General features: G+C 33.9%; 1 protein-coding gene across 1 annotated transcript; it reads right to left on the bottom strand.

The window, feature by feature from the left end:
* Nucleotides 1-7,450: 7,450 nt before the first annotated feature.
* On the bottom strand, nt 7,451-15,893 carry LOC138320045 (uncharacterized). The gene is made up of 12 exons (XM_069263136.1): nt 15,339-15,893; nt 14,407-14,964; nt 14,156-14,184; nt 12,935-13,083; nt 12,490-12,712; nt 12,180-12,308; nt 10,249-10,467; nt 9,733-9,841; nt 9,282-9,402; nt 8,475-8,517; nt 8,164-8,194; nt 7,451-7,946 (listed from the first exon to the last, which is right to left on the bottom strand). The coding sequence occupies exons 1-12, from the start codon at nt 15,835-15,837 to the stop codon at nt 7,726-7,728; spliced, it is 2,331 nt and encodes a 776-aa protein (XP_069119237.1). The 5' UTR covers nt 15,838-15,893; the 3' UTR covers nt 7,451-7,725.
* Between the last annotated feature and the right edge of the window lie 336 nt (nt 15,894-16,229).

A 16,229-nucleotide genomic window follows, 5' to 3' on the forward strand; every position in this document is an offset into this window, starting at 1 on the left:
TTATGCACTGCTGTCAATGGAGTGGGTTGGAAGTTTGTGTCGGATAAAAATCATCATGATCATTAAATTATGTAAAAAAAAACCCACATGCATTGTATCCTGTACTATTGCACTTGAATTAACAAGTCATGAATATTTGCACTCGTCATAAATATTTTTACACGATTCATTTAATCTATGGTGCCAATGCATAGCGTCTAGTAGAATCTAAGCATATTGTAGGTTATTTCTCGGTAACAACATTGTTACATATGACGTCAATAATGACATACTTCCGGTCAACTCGTTATTTAGTAATATACATTGAGCTATCCATTGCATGGTGCACACACAATAATGATATAGATAACCAGTTGAAGACAGTGTTCTATGGAATCATCACCTTAGTATCATGGACGATTTGTTTCATTATCCTTATGTATCATTATGTAAGACTGAATTGTGTGTCAATTTGTTTGCATAATATTACATGTAGGTATGATACCTTGTATTGTTTTAATGAATAATCGTCCTTGAAAGTAATATTTACTTTTTTGATATATGTCATATATTTCACGCAAGTAATTGAATGTAATAATTTGTCGTAAAAGGTATACCTGCTGTTAGTTGTGTTGATTGTGATGATGTTTTAACTTGGACCGCTGCAACAAAAACAGACATCATTTTTATGATTATATCATGATATTTTCACTATTTGCAAAGATCATAAAATTGTAGTCATAATGTGGTTAACAATCAGAGCGTTTACCATTATCCCATCCATGGGATCTTTGTCATTTACACATAAACTTGAAGAGTAATAGATATTATTTTCAAATAGCGGATCCATTTGTGGAAAGCTGTGAGAAAAAGCAGGCTGTGAGAAAAATCATGTTTGTTGGTCAATATCTTAGGTTTGATCTCGTCATTTAACCAGTACCTTGACCAATAAGGTTTTGTGCCCTACCCATAGTGATAAACATTTCTTTACGTGAAGTTAAAACAAAATAAAAACGGACTTCACTGTGTTTGTTTGCTTGCATTTCAATACCAAATCAAGCATACTTATCAAACCGACTTTACAGAATAAGACCGTACTGCTTACATTAGGGGACGTTTAAAGCAATGAAAATTAATGATTTTCGCTTTAAAGGATAGTTCAAGCATAACTAGAACCTCCCTATATATAATATATGGTATATTTCAATTGAGCAATGATAAATCGATACAGGTATATGGCATATATATTCGATGAATAAAAATAAAAATATGGCATATATATTCGATGAATAAAAATATATGTTCAAATTCGTCTTTATACATGTGATAAAAAATACATATGTTCATTACTTTTCAATATTTATGTGATAAGATATATATATATGTTCAATAATTTTCATATATGTATGTGATAAATATAAATATATATTTGAATTTTGCAACGTTTGACTTGCCATACACGTACCTAGGCTAAAGAGTAAGATATAAAACGTTACCGAGGCGTTTTACTAATGTGTAATAATATGTTTGAGAATCATGCGTTTGTCAATAATTCATACAAGGGCTATAAATGTTATATTTTCTACAATTGAAGTTTCTTGGTTCAAAGTTCGACAAGTTTTTAAGACTCCAGTTTTTACGAGAACGAACATAAACGAGATCATGTTGATGGGAAGTACATGTACAACTACGTACCGTGGTTTCTGTTTTAATTTTGTTGTTTGTCAAGGAGTTATTTTTTCTGTAAATGATACTGTTTTTTTAGGAATTGGGTTATTTATTTTGTGTACAACATGGCTAAAAGTGTGAATCAGAGAGCATTTAATTTATATCTATGAATCCAGTTATATGTGATCAGGTGGGAACAATGTAAAATAACTTATCACCTAAACAAATATCTTTATTGGACAGACGGACAGACGGACGGACGGACGACGGACGGACGGACGACGGACGACGGACGGCCGCGCCATGACATAAAGCTCACGACCGGCCCCCTTCGGGCCAGGTAGCTAAAAATTCAATAGATAATCATCAGATGTGTGATGGAAAAGGGAGCATCCACTGTTGGTGACACACTACACAAAACTACACAATGTATTTAACATTTAACCTCAAAAATGTTTGCCAACTTAAAAAGTTGGTTAAAAGGCATCGCAAATGCATAGTAATGTAATTTTCAGAAGATTATTGAAAAAGGGTTAAGGGCGATTATAAGTAAAGAGACAATTATACCAGACCGTCGTGAGGGCGAGCTTGTTGAACCAAATGCATGAACAATCAAAGCAGAGACTTTTGAAATTGGCCGTTCATAATATATAAACGATGGACTTCAAAATATTACTTTTCAAGCAAATATCAAAACCAATTGACACCACAAGACATCATTTGGTTCTAGAACATACCCAACACGAGGCCGACACTTACATGTCTCTTTCATATCAGAATCAATAATCACTGAAGGTCTCTAAATATATCTTTATATGTTTAATCAATAGAAATTCTGGTGATCGCTACATCAAGATAATGTGTTTCTGTAAACTCAGTGAACTATCCAAATCATGAATAACCTATAGTTTTCCTACTTTCTCGTGTGAATTGAGCGGGACGTTTATCCCAGCTAATTATATTATATTTCCAATTATCATTAACATGTTGGCGCGCTATAGGTATCAGCAGTACTATCTAAACTTATGCAAAACTGTGGATGTTATGAAATTATAATGATGCCGAAAAGGTTACATCCTTTGCTATATGTCCATTGAGGAAGTCGTACATTTCTCGATATTCACATTTTAACAAGAAAAGATCAAATTTTCAGCAGCTGAAGTTTTAATAAATGTGCTAAATACACTTGATTTACGAACACAATTTAATTCCACATGTCAATTTCCACAGGTAAAAGTTCAAAAGGTTTGCCACAGTGGTTTTTCTCTCTGTGATATTTTCTTGGTGATTAGAACGAAACATTTTCTGTATGATCAAGCACTAAACACCAATATGACGGTCTCGTCATTAAACCAACAGCCTTGTCCACTGAGGTTTTGTGCAGAAGCTCATTTAATTACTGTTTTAAATACACTGCTGTACTGATTCTGTGAACACTTTTGTCAAACGGTCAATTCTTTCTTTTCTGCCCATAGCTACAAATATTTCTTGGTAAAATAACTAGTTCCTATGCTGGACAACATTAACTCCCTACTCGTAAAGAGGGTCGGGACACCCTTTTCCCGGTTAAAAGAGATCAAATCAATAACACATATAGACACCGCGGCCAATAACATGAATTATCACACTTTTGTCTTTGATAATGAACGTTTTGCCCGTACAATACTTGCACTGTCCGCACCGTCATATCAGCGCCCGGGCTGATATCACCTTTATGACGTCATAACGTGATATCAGACCGGGCTGATATGAGTTATCGGCCCGGACTGATATCACGCCATCCTGTTTTTTCCATCCGGATCTTAGCATTACCGCTTTGATTCGGTTTCCGGAGCGGAAGATAAGTTGGACGGCGGACGAAATTTTCAATTTCAAAATAGCTCGGATAAACGTATTGAGAAAGATATCAGAAATCAAAAATAGTTTGTTTCGTGATGATTTTACTGGAAATTTTGTCTTAAGTAGGATAAGGTCGAAAAAAAGTTATGGCCTCATTGCCGAAAACGAACCATTGCCATTCATAATTTATTTGCTTGAAATTCATATTCAAAATCGTTCATTTAACCAGTGATTACATACAATGTATTTGTAAAGCATATATATGTAAAGAAATAATTTCTTTGTTTACTACAAAACTATTGCTAATTGAAACTGCTTCCACTTGCAGACACATGTTACTTGTTTTAAAGAACAATATCATACCAAATGATTGAAGTGTAATATACGGGAAAAGGGTGCGCCGAGAGAACTTTTCGAATGGTGTTAATGTTTTACATATATGACGTCACGTAACTACCATAAAGAACGATAACCGCGTTTTAATAAATGGTTTGGATAAATTGGTTAATGATTAAATCAATAAAATATTTCATTCATTGAGATGAGTACATTTTCAGAATTTTTTCTTTTTTTGGTACAGCATTAACTACCATACGCAGCTGATTAATTTGACTTTTATGCCATTTTGTATATCACATAAGATAAAAAAAATTGAAATGATTTAACACTGGCATTTCTATCTAATAGACACTGATCGTCATTGAAGATGATATTGCCAGGCAAATACAGGTGCAAAAGCGAGCAGAAGATTCAAAGTTTGAAAAATAGGTCTTTTTAAATAAAATGTGCTCAAAACTCGACTGAAATATTTTCTTATTTCTGACAATGAATAATTCTCATACATGGTAAGGAATACAAAATACCTACCCACGAGTACAAGAAGGAAACAAAATATAATCCTCTGTTGACATGTTTGCTCCATTAGACGTTGTGTGGGGTAGGCTAAATGAAGACAATCGAAGCCTAAAGCTAAACACATATGCGTTGCTGAACACTCAATGTTATACTTTAATATTTAAAGGCGTGTATGGTGCAAAATGATAATCGATAGAAAGTTATAAAGAAAAGTCAGTCATCCATACTAAAATATGATTTTGCGCGTGTTGCTTTTAACGTAAATTTATATTTCAATATCTTCTATATATAATCATAGTTGTTTCCAAACGCCAGATTTATCAGTGGATTTGATCTTGATGAAATATTGTAAAACATTTCTACAGGTATTCCCTTTTACAATTTTTCAAGACAAAATAAATCAGTTGATAATATGGAGTGTTATGTTAATCTACAGTCCAATAAAAGAACACAATGGTTATGTTAATATATCATATGTTGACTAACCTCATGATAAGCTCACCCTTTAGAAAGTAGGTTAAATGGTTCATCCTTTTTGAGCATAATGCCCTTACTGACCTTGGTAATAAATACATTTCAGAATGCTCCTATTGAATATGTTCCCACAACTTCTAAGTTTTGTTATGGTTTGGCAGCAGAAGCGGAAGTTCTAAACATACTAAATATAAAAAGTCCTTATAAAATATAATTTGCTATTGTTCTTTTCAAATCTTCAAATGTTTAATGAAAATGTATAATTAAAAATAATAATAATAGAAAAGGAATTTGAACAGCAGATTTTAAAGGCAGTCAGTTTTTGTCGCCGGAAATTTTATTTCTATTAACAAACTACTAAGTCTATTATTAATAAACTTTTATTCAACAAAATAAGAAATTAGATTTCTACTTTGTATACAGCAAATGGTTCATCATAGTAAGCCGTGGTACATTAAATACGAAATATAAGGCATAATTGGATATCACAGTAAAGCACTAAACCTAAGGCGAGAAACGTATATAACCTGATCTTTGTTACATAAACAGACACGAAACAAACCATGAGCAAATCGAGAAATCTTAGATAATGCTATTTACTAGCTTACTATATCAACCGGCAACTACAATAAATTCGCCACAAAAGTAACTCGTCACTGACACTTAGTGCTCAAGGTCGTTTAACGGGTTTACTCTCATTCATTGTTGATTGACATGTCATTTCCGATCAAGTGCCATGTGTAATGGGGATTCTTCCAGAATGTCATCTTATTGCATAGCTATATATTTTATCATTTATGATTTAAGAACAGCTATTTTATGTCACCATTTTCGATTCCTTGTAAATTACTTCGATACAAAATGAATACTGTTCTTAGATCATGATTTACATTAACTTTCCTTATTTTAACAAAAAAACTCAACAAAAACCATAAAATAGATAAATTCATTATTTAGCATTAATTTACCTTTACAGAAGGAATGTAATTATTCTAAGATAACTATAATCTATTAATTTTTTACTAAAAGTCGGGTTTTTTCTCGGTAATAGATCCCGCAAATAGTAATAGTATTGTTTCCAATAACTGAAAACCAATAAAAAAAAAAGCAAAATCTGGAATACTGTTGAATTCACTGGAATACTGTTGAATTCAGTGAAAATATTCAACACCTCATTCATCTGATTTATCTGACCAGCGCAACTACCAACGACAAATTACCTGCTATAAAAATGCCATGATTTTTTACTAAATTGTCGATACATTCTTGACGCCCTTCATCGAAAGGTATATGTCTAATGCATCTATGCATGTTCTATGTCAATGGCAATTAAAATTATATTAAAATACACCAAAATGAAAAAAAGGTAATTTAGGTATTTCTTAACAAGTTAAAAATCACTCCAAAGGTGGGAAATATCATGTCAATATTTGAAATTAACAAATAACAAAACATGAAAAAAAACTAATTACCGTAAGTGCAGTTCTGTTTCATAAGTTAACTAGAAATATGTCTGATATTAAGTGCTCGCTAACTACTTCCTAACCTTAATTTCCAGTATGAAATCATCCTCGGCAACAGGTGTCCCCGTGTACGTAGCATTTTCGCTCATTATCCTTGGGACTATTGCAAGGAGATGGTTAACGCCCTTGGTGCATTACAATAAATACTTTCCTTTACTTCATCAGAACTTTAAATGTGAAATACCTTTGAACTTTGTAAAGTGTGTTCTTTGTTACATAGAAGTGTGTTTATTATTATATAGATATTGATACGATAGACTTGTCTCACTGTTCAAAACGGTCGTCCGCTAGAACACTGTCCAGTCTCTGTGCACGTGGTGACTTACCTGTGCCACGTTTGAACGCCTTTCTGGGGTACATTAGATCCAGAGCTCAGACGCCCAGACTGATATTTTATATTGTCTTTTTTTGTTTCTCTTACGCAAGGATGTGTGATTTTAGAAATATTTCTTAGAACTGCAGCAAATGCTGACTGTGGTCACAGGGTTTAGTAAGCGATTGTGGAACGTAAACCTAGGACCTAGGATGATATATAATAAATTAAATATGTGGCCTGTACTAAAAGTTATCCGTTTCATCACGTTCTTTTATTGACTATTTAAACCTGATTTGAATTGCATTGTTCCGGAAGTTTCCGAAGTCGATCAGATGCTTAGAATATCGTGAGCGATGCAAGAGTCTGTATGAAACGCTGCTTGAAGTTTACACAAAACAAATGCGTTTGGCACTGTGTAATGTCACTGTTCTTAATTTATAGTAGATTATCGCTGACAAGAATGTGTTAGTATATGTTTTTGAAAGGTTGAATTTCACTAAAATCACGGCGAAATCTGTTAAACGGTATGAGACACCGACTTCCGGTATCGCGTGCGCAGTTGGAATTTGCTCATATAGCGGATGTACACAGACTCTACACTCGACAAGGAAAATAATAGAGGGAGTACACTCGCACTAAAAATCATTAAATGAAATATATATAAGGACTAACACAATAAAAAAAACAAGAGGCCCAATGGCCTTTAACGGTCATCTGACTACCTTGGCAGCAGTATTTTATGAAATTTTTATTTGGGCAGTATTTTATGAAATTTTTATTTGGGATCAAACCGAAATGTAACAATACTTTGTTGAGACCATGTAAGGATTATTTCAGGCGAGTTTCAGCCAAATCGCACTGGTGGAACTAAGGAAGAATTTCAAAATGTGTTTTTAAGATGGTAGCTGTGGTGGTCATCTTGAATTTCGGATTATAACGCAAATTAGCAAAACTTTGTCGGGACCAGGTCAGAATCATTTCAGGCAAGTTTCAGCCAAATTGCACCGGTAAAACTTAAGAAGTTTAAAATGTGAATGGCGGACGACGGACGAAGCATTATGACTATAGGAATCATATCCAGGATTTCCGGATCTCGTGAAGACCTCGTCCTTTATTAGTCTGTAACCAATCCTGTAATACAATACAGGTCTTTTCCTCCAGGGTCCTCGGTTTCTTGAGCTCGATTTCTGTCAGTCTATCCTGTGGAATTCCAAGATTACTTCCAATTTTACGCCAATTTTGTGTTTGGATTGTTTTTTTGTATATGCCAGAAAGAATCCCTTTGACATGTTCTGAAATAAGAATATTACGTTATATGCGGAATATCCTATTGTAGCTATCTGATGGCCTTCTTCGTCAGCTGTTTAGGATATCTGAAATTACCATTTTCTGTCTATCTATTTTATTTCAAAATTTATTAAAAAAAAAATCAAAATAATTCTTCACATATGTATAAAATGAAGAATAAAGGCATATTATTTCTGTATTCTTTAAAACATGTAAACTCACCAAGATGTCTACCAGCCTTCCCTTGCAATACCTGAAAGTGAAAAAAAAATGAAACCGTACTATCTTAGTTATGGAGAATTGACAAGAAGATAACGATTTCATTTGAAAAAAAAATGAAGAAAATTTCAATTTGTGAAAATGATTGCCAATATATTTTGCATCGAGGATAGTAACATTATTAACAATCGTTAACAATACCGTTCACTACACTCAGACCATTATTTTTCCTTATATATAAATGAACGCCGATATATTTCACGAAACATTAATACTTGGTTGTTTCTGATCTATCAATGGCAGCGAAAACTTACATCTATGTAGTCGGACTCACATACAGTTACTGATGTCTTCACACTGCAATACATTTTATCATAAAAAATAAATACAGTATAATAAATAAGTACAAGAATTATTTAAGACGGCATGCTTTCTTTTATGGAGTCGGTTTCAAGGTACCGAAATAAAACGATATTGGAAATATAACATCACTTATTAACATCTCACTCCCTCCTGATTTATCAACGAGGGAATGCCACTTTAACCTAAGAAACGGAGAAAGACTTCGTCGTCTTACAAATCAAATAGTTACCTGTATTCTCTTTCTCCTAGCTGATCTTTTGTTTATCTTTTATTTGATATGTTAATTATTCTCTGCTTATTGTTACAATTTTCTACTATTCATTTCGGAACGAAATACTTTATGTGAGGTATTGACACTATTTAACCTGAGTATTGATGGACATGGTATATGTAACGGTACTCTCAAAAATAACTGGATATCGGATAACATACTTCAAACATTAAATGACATAATTTTGACCCAAGTACATACATTCATGCCGGCGCTGTGAATGTCAAAACAATGTCTGTGATATTTGAAGAATTGTTTCGTTCCCGTTATATTCATATCCAAGAAGGTAAAATCGAAATGAAATGTATGATAACATGTATCATTGTATTTGAAGACATTATTATGGAATTATAGACGCATGTTATTGAAGATGTGATAGATTTGCTTTCACTCAGAGCATCAGAGAATCACCACCAGCTGACTGCAATTCTTCATTTTTTTAAACAACTGAGTTCAATTTTTTTCTACACTCACTAAATTATCTTACCCTTTCCTAAGACATCCGATTTGTATGCTCAAGTCAGTTTGGATAGTTCGTTCTCCAGCAACTCCTTCTTTCCATTCCAGGTCTCCTTCTTTTGTCAGAAGTTTGATTTCTGGGCTATTTCCTGATTTAAAAAATCACATGTATCATCCACGTGAATTTATTTAATTGTTATTCATATCAACACAATGCTGAAATTCTATGTAAACATTTATTTTGCCAAGAGAATGTTTGCAAACTAATTCCAGACATAAATATTGTAAATTTGCTTCATTTTAAGGAGAAATCTACATTGTCATATATATCTATATGATTATATTTGCGTGATAAAAAAGAGAATAATTTGGTTTTTTTTAAATAGTTTCTTTTGATGTTTAGAGGTATTTGAGAAAGAGGATAGCTTAAAAATCAACTGAATTCACATATATCCTATATGTTATTGTCTTAGGCTCACCAGTCTGTATCTGATGATGGGTTTTCATCCTAAACTGGAAATGAATCGGTCCTAAAATATCCCTGTTGCCAAGAATGTGTAGTATGGGAAACTTCTCCCATGACTCCAGCTAACATAACAAGGAAACGAAAGCTCATTGAATATACCAGTATGATAAGCAATTGAAATAACTGAAATAGACTATATTTAGACTACTTGATAATGTATGTATCAGCTTATGTAATCATGTTCATGATACTAAATCGATACTCCATAAATGGACAATAAATCCTATTTCAGTTAGCATGTTTTAGTATCCTAGTGACCTGTACGTAATAGAGGTTAATGCGACTTATTATTTGTTATTATTTAGGATTAGTATTTGATCGTAAAGTAACATGTTATATATTGTGAGAACTATCCAATCTAATGCTACATCTAATGTATTGTAAAGATTAATATAAGATAAACGCTTGTATTTACAAAAACTGTAAAATATACCGTATGTGTATATTTATTATGGAGAAAATAATATACCAATATTGTTATCTTCGTGTCTAGCGATACACTGTCCTCGGGGAACATCAATGCTATCTTCTTACAAAGTCCAGGAATGTAGATTTCATATTCCGGTCTATTGAGGACATATTCTGTTGCGGTGTTGTGCTGAATAACCGGTGGAATACCAGGCCAAACATCCGAGGTGACCGCCAAAATGTATTGTGGGGGAAACTGGATGGAAGCAGACAGGTAGACCTGTAATTTTACATCAGGCATTAAACAATATAAATGTCACTAAAATGTAAAAAAAAGTTTACTGTTCATGATTTATTACCGTGAAACATCATAATTTGTTGACTGAGTTGTCGGTGAATATGTATTATGTTGAACTAAAGGACCAAAATTTTGCCTGAGGCCGGATTCCTCAGGCAAGAGTACGTTCCGAGAGTTCAACATAAGACATGTTGACATGTTGACCGAAAACTCAGTGTGCGAATGTTTTGTCATACATTTTATCAAAATTATTAATACGAAAGAATAACACGTGGTAGCAAATGAAATAAATGCAGACATTTTCATTAGTTTTGCAAAACAAATATTACAAAAATGAATTCATAAATTTGTAATTCACGTGGTAGCAAATGAAATAAATGCAGGACACAGGACGATAGAGTATTGATAAAAGGTGATTTTTTGTCTTGTTCTGCCTGTTTTCACTACATACAGACATATGCCGAGAAGTAATGAGTGCCGCGATTAGTTTACTTATTTTGGTGGAAGTTGCCGAGTAATGCCGAATACTAATAAATTGTGACGCCATTGACGTCATGCTGACGTAAGCAGTCAACAATTCAATGTTGACCAGTCAACATTTCAAACATCAAAAAATTTGGACTCGTTTTACTATTAGAATAGTATAGGGAATACAAAGTGAAGGTATAACAAATACTATTGTGATACCCCCATAAAATAGTTTCTATATAAACTCTAAAGACAAAAATTCCAATAAATGAACTGTTCCGCCGAGCGGTCCAAAGAATTGTTAAAATCGACTGTTAGAATGTGATGTTGGACCGGAGTGACGTCACAACTACAATTCGTGACGTCAATGCATTGTTTTGAGTCAATGGGTATAACAAAACAGTTATCGACTAGGGTTTCGGGCAACATATGACTTGTTGGACCCTCACACAAACAGTTTGTCTTCTTGTCCAACAAATCATCTGTTGCCATCAACCCCAGTCAACAACTGTATATCATATCACGGACGAAAAGTGACAAACTTTCTATTTGATTAATCAAGCCTTTCAGAACTTTTGTTTTGTAAATAATCAATGATATTTCATTTTGTTACTTTTCTGGTTATAACGTTTTTTGTTATACCCAATCGTTGCTATATAAACTCTGTTGACAAAAATGCCAATAAATGAACTGTTCTGTCGAGCGGTCCAAAGAACTGTTAAGATCGACTGTTATAATGTGCTGTTGGACCAGCGTGACGTCACACCTTCAATTCGTGACGTCAATGAATTGTTTGGAGTCAATGGGTATAACAAAACAGTTGTCATTGTTATACCCCTATACAATCTTTTCTATATAAACTCTATTGACAAAAATGCCAATAAATGAACTGTTCCGTCGAGCGGTCCAAAGAACTGTTAAATTCGACTGTTAAAATGTGCTGTTGGACCGGAGTGACGTCACAATGGGGTATAACAAAACAGTTGTCGACTGGGTTTTCGGGTAATAGATGATTTGTTGGACCCTCACACAAACTGTTGCCCTCGGCCTTCGGCCTCGGGCAACAGTTTGTCTTCGGGTCCAACAAATCATATGTTGCCCTCAACCCCAGTCAACAACTGTATATTGTGGGGCAACACTTTGTCTTCGCGTCCAATAAATCATCTGTTGCCCTTAATCCCAGTCAAAAACTGTATAATATTACAAATCAATGTAAATGTAGTTACCTCTCTTTCGTTTGCAGTAATACGGTCTGCTGTAATTTGACACCAGTCACCAAAGTTACTGCTGCGGATGATGAGGAACGTAGGTCGACAGGACAATGCCATGGACGGTACTTTGATCATCACATTGCACTGCCAGAAAAAATAAAGTTAAGGCTAAGGTTTATTAGGTTTAATGATATAATATTGTCATCACCGAGATCGAGACAAACTAGGTAATAAAATCGCCTTAAAATTTGAGGTGCTTTGGAGGAAATGTATGCTGTTTTCTATCATTGTTTATTTCGTTTGTTTGAAATCAGTGTGTACATACTGTGACGGCAGCGTTTTGTCTATATTTATTTCGATGTCGTCCTGTTGAGTGATTGATACTGAACACCCTGCTGAGTGGCTGAGTGGAGTTACCATAAGGAACCAGACCTCGTCGGTAGGCTTCTGTTATTGTATAACTGTCGACGTATAGATCACACATCATTGTATCACCAAGGAATTCGACAGTTAATGTGTTTTCTTCCTTTTCCCAGTCTACAGAATACCTGGAAATCAGTTTGAATAGTAATGCCGTGTCAATCATTTTCCTCAATATCTTTTGTATTAAGGTCGCCGAGCAGCTATCGTGATTTTTTCATCTGTTTTTAAGAATTTTGGCAAATCTAAAGAACAGAATTTGTTGAAAATCGACATGAATGCAAAGTCACACAATTTTGCCATGAGATATGGTTGCCTTTTAACATCCGATTACTAGATATATATACTACCTGTATTGTATGCCATTATATGTTGTCCTTCTTCTACATCTTCGTTTGAGATGCAACAATACTAACTGAAGTGCTTTTTGGTCTAAGTCGGTGTCTTCTTCAAATCGCATTGTAATTTTCGACAGAAATTGGCAGAGGCGTGTTTCTCCCTTATAAAGAAAGTTCATGCAAATGATACACCGGGGACTTAACATGAATCAGATCGATCAATTACACAACGATAACAGTACATTTTTATCGAACTTTGAAAATAAGAGACCCAGTTGCATCCTGTATATATATATGGTACTGCAATTTCGTAATCACTAATCTATTTTGATACAACAGAATTCTCGCACTATATCATTTTACAATGTTAACTTTATTCTGCAGTAAAATCTAACAATCACATAGTTAAAAAAAATCATTGCATATATTACTAACTGTTCCAGCAAGTCCTATTAGTAGTAGTAAAAAAACTTAAAAAGCAAATTTCTAGTCCATAATTTTACTAGATGTTGTTCATAGCTAAGTGGTAGTAATGTTATATAAGCCAAATATGGTAAGATGTATCATTAACACCATTGTATAGAATGTAGCATAAAAAGGAAATAAAAGAACGAAGAATGAAACTTAAAAACGTGATTAGAAAGTAAAATGTGTTTATGTATGGATACAGGTGTGGAGGAATTTGCGTTGCCAATTGTGTTGACCTTTGGATATGAAAGCGAGATCGATAGAATGAGTGGAAGTGAAAAAAAGTAATGAAAAAAAGAATATTTGTACGTATAACGCAACTGTTGATAAATGGGTTGAAGTGAAAAGGAAAAAAATAGTAATGACAGAAAGAATATTTGTATTATGTAATTGCTGTTACCAATAAAACGTGTGAGTAAAATAGTGTAGTAGATCTGGAAGTGATAGAAAAAATGTGAGCGTGGGAAAATGATTCTAATCATACGCAAAAATGGGACGGATGACCGCCGACGGGTGTGAATGTATTGGTATTTTGAGTTTTGACAAAAAAGATGCTGGCACTGGTGATGTCTGACGTCTCAGCTCTGAATGTAATAATATAAGAAAAAAAATCTAGGAATCAACACAAATTTACCATTTGTTTTAATGAAGCTGGTTAAAATGTATACATGATTTAGAAGATAATAACAATAGGAAAGATGGTATCGAACCACAAAGGGACAACAAATTATTAAAATAGATTATATTGAAAAAAAGTTCTGTTACCTGTTGAAGATTGATGCCATGCTTAAATCCTGAAATTGTTTTCGAAAATGCCGAATAAGGCACATTTTAAAACGAATAAATCGGTATGTTCTTTCATTATATGTTAAGAATAGTTAACACTGATTTTTATAATTGCTACAACCATCACTGTATAAACCTGATTAAGTCTGATTTCTGTTTAGCATATTTTAATACCAATTATAGTAATCGATGAAACAATTGGATATCTTTGTAATGTATGTGCAACTGACCTTTCTCTGTTTGTAGGTTCCTTGGTTTAACTCCACATAATGAGAATACGCTGACCAGTCTGTTCCAGAAGTGGTCACTGAGATACCAGTCAAAAGTTGTCAAGCCGTCTTTGATAAGCTGCTTTATGTGTGACAACTTTAAGTTCAAAGAACTAATGAAGAAATTAACAAAGACAATTGACACGACTAAGGCATATATCACAAATATGATTAGTATACCCACTACCGACACTTGTATATCATTACGGAACTTTATCATTCCAATGGTCATTCGAAACAGAGTCAGGATTGCGGTTGGAATGGTTCTAAATTCACTCTCCGTGTGACCGTATATAAGACTGATTAGGCTGGCGAAGCCTACAATCAGGACTGACAGCACTAAAGTACAATGAAAAACCTCGGAACGAAACGCCAGCATTGTTTTGTGCATTAGGAACAAGTGATAGTTGAATGACAATTGTCTGAGTAGATTCAGAATACCAATGAAGGTCGTCATACCAAGAGATATGGAATAGTATTCGTCCCATCGGAAAACCCATCCAAACGATGTGTAAAACCCTGTTAATACAAATTAAACGGTTTTGAAAAGACATAAATCATGTACATTGAATACCTTTCGAGTCTGTGGAAACCTAAGGATTAATTGATATTATCAATCAATATTTTTATGATAAAGTTTTAGATTAGAACATTTAACACAAAAATCACAAATCGAAAGCTTGTCATATTAAAACGTTAAGACAAACGATATATCATTAAATTAAATTAAGTTCTTTATAATTATAATTACTGTTACATGAGCAATGGAGCGGCTGTACTCTGCTCACAAGGCGAATAGAATGGGTGATGTAGCAAAGATCTGGATATCCACATCGAATAAATAAGTTTATATGCTATCAAACAACAACCTAAAAATTTCAAAGTATAGTTACCCATATCTTGTCTAAGAGTGTTCAGAACTCTGATGGTGGTCGTAAATCTCATGACAAGACATACTACAACAGCAACGGAGACTGTTGTATATAATATGTCGAAGGCCTGGCTCGCTGTACGAAGGGAACTACCTTTGGTCTTTATCAGCTTGACCATTACTAGCACGATCCGAATAAATACAGTAATTACAAAACACATTTGTAGGAACAGAATAATATAACCAAAAGCATCTGTGTATGGGTAGAGATTGGAAGATATAACAGTTGTTTCTGTGAATGCTCCACCTGTGCTAAGAAATTCAAATACAATTTGGACTTGGGTAAACAACCGGTTGTTTCTGTTCATTAGGCATAATTCTATAAAAAGAGCACGGGTTCTCCCATTTAGCCAGTCATTGCTTTTCAATTCATTTAATAAATCGAGCGCCTTATATGGCAAATTATCCAAATCAGCGATGTAGCCACCGCTACCATAGGTCCCGAATTGACCCCAGTACATGGGCGTGTCCTTGGTGTTGGTGTGGTGATATCGATATGGTGTTGTGACGTCATTCTTTAAATCGGATGAATTTAATGGGATCCAACCTACAACAATTTTAATAGCATAATGCATGGATGAAAAATAAATATAGACCTCACAGTCTATATATAGAAAAGATGTATCGAAGTTTGTTGCAAAACAAAAAAAAGTTTGATTTCGGGGAATATTCACATGTTATGAGGCTGTTATAACTATTTAGTATTGCAGAGCTCCCTGGCAGATGCATTAAGTTTAGTTATGCTGAACAACGTCTTCATTAATATTTACTTGATGAAATAAAAATTTAACGTCGCGTTCCATTTACAGATATCCTAGCCGAATCGAACCGATAAAAGTGGAGTGTTTCATGA

Source organism: Argopecten irradians, chromosome 3 (assembly GCF_041381155.1).
Source record: "Argopecten irradians isolate NY chromosome 3, Ai_NY, whole genome shotgun sequence".
NCBI lineage: Eukaryota > Metazoa > Mollusca > Bivalvia > Pectinida > Pectinidae > Argopecten > Argopecten irradians.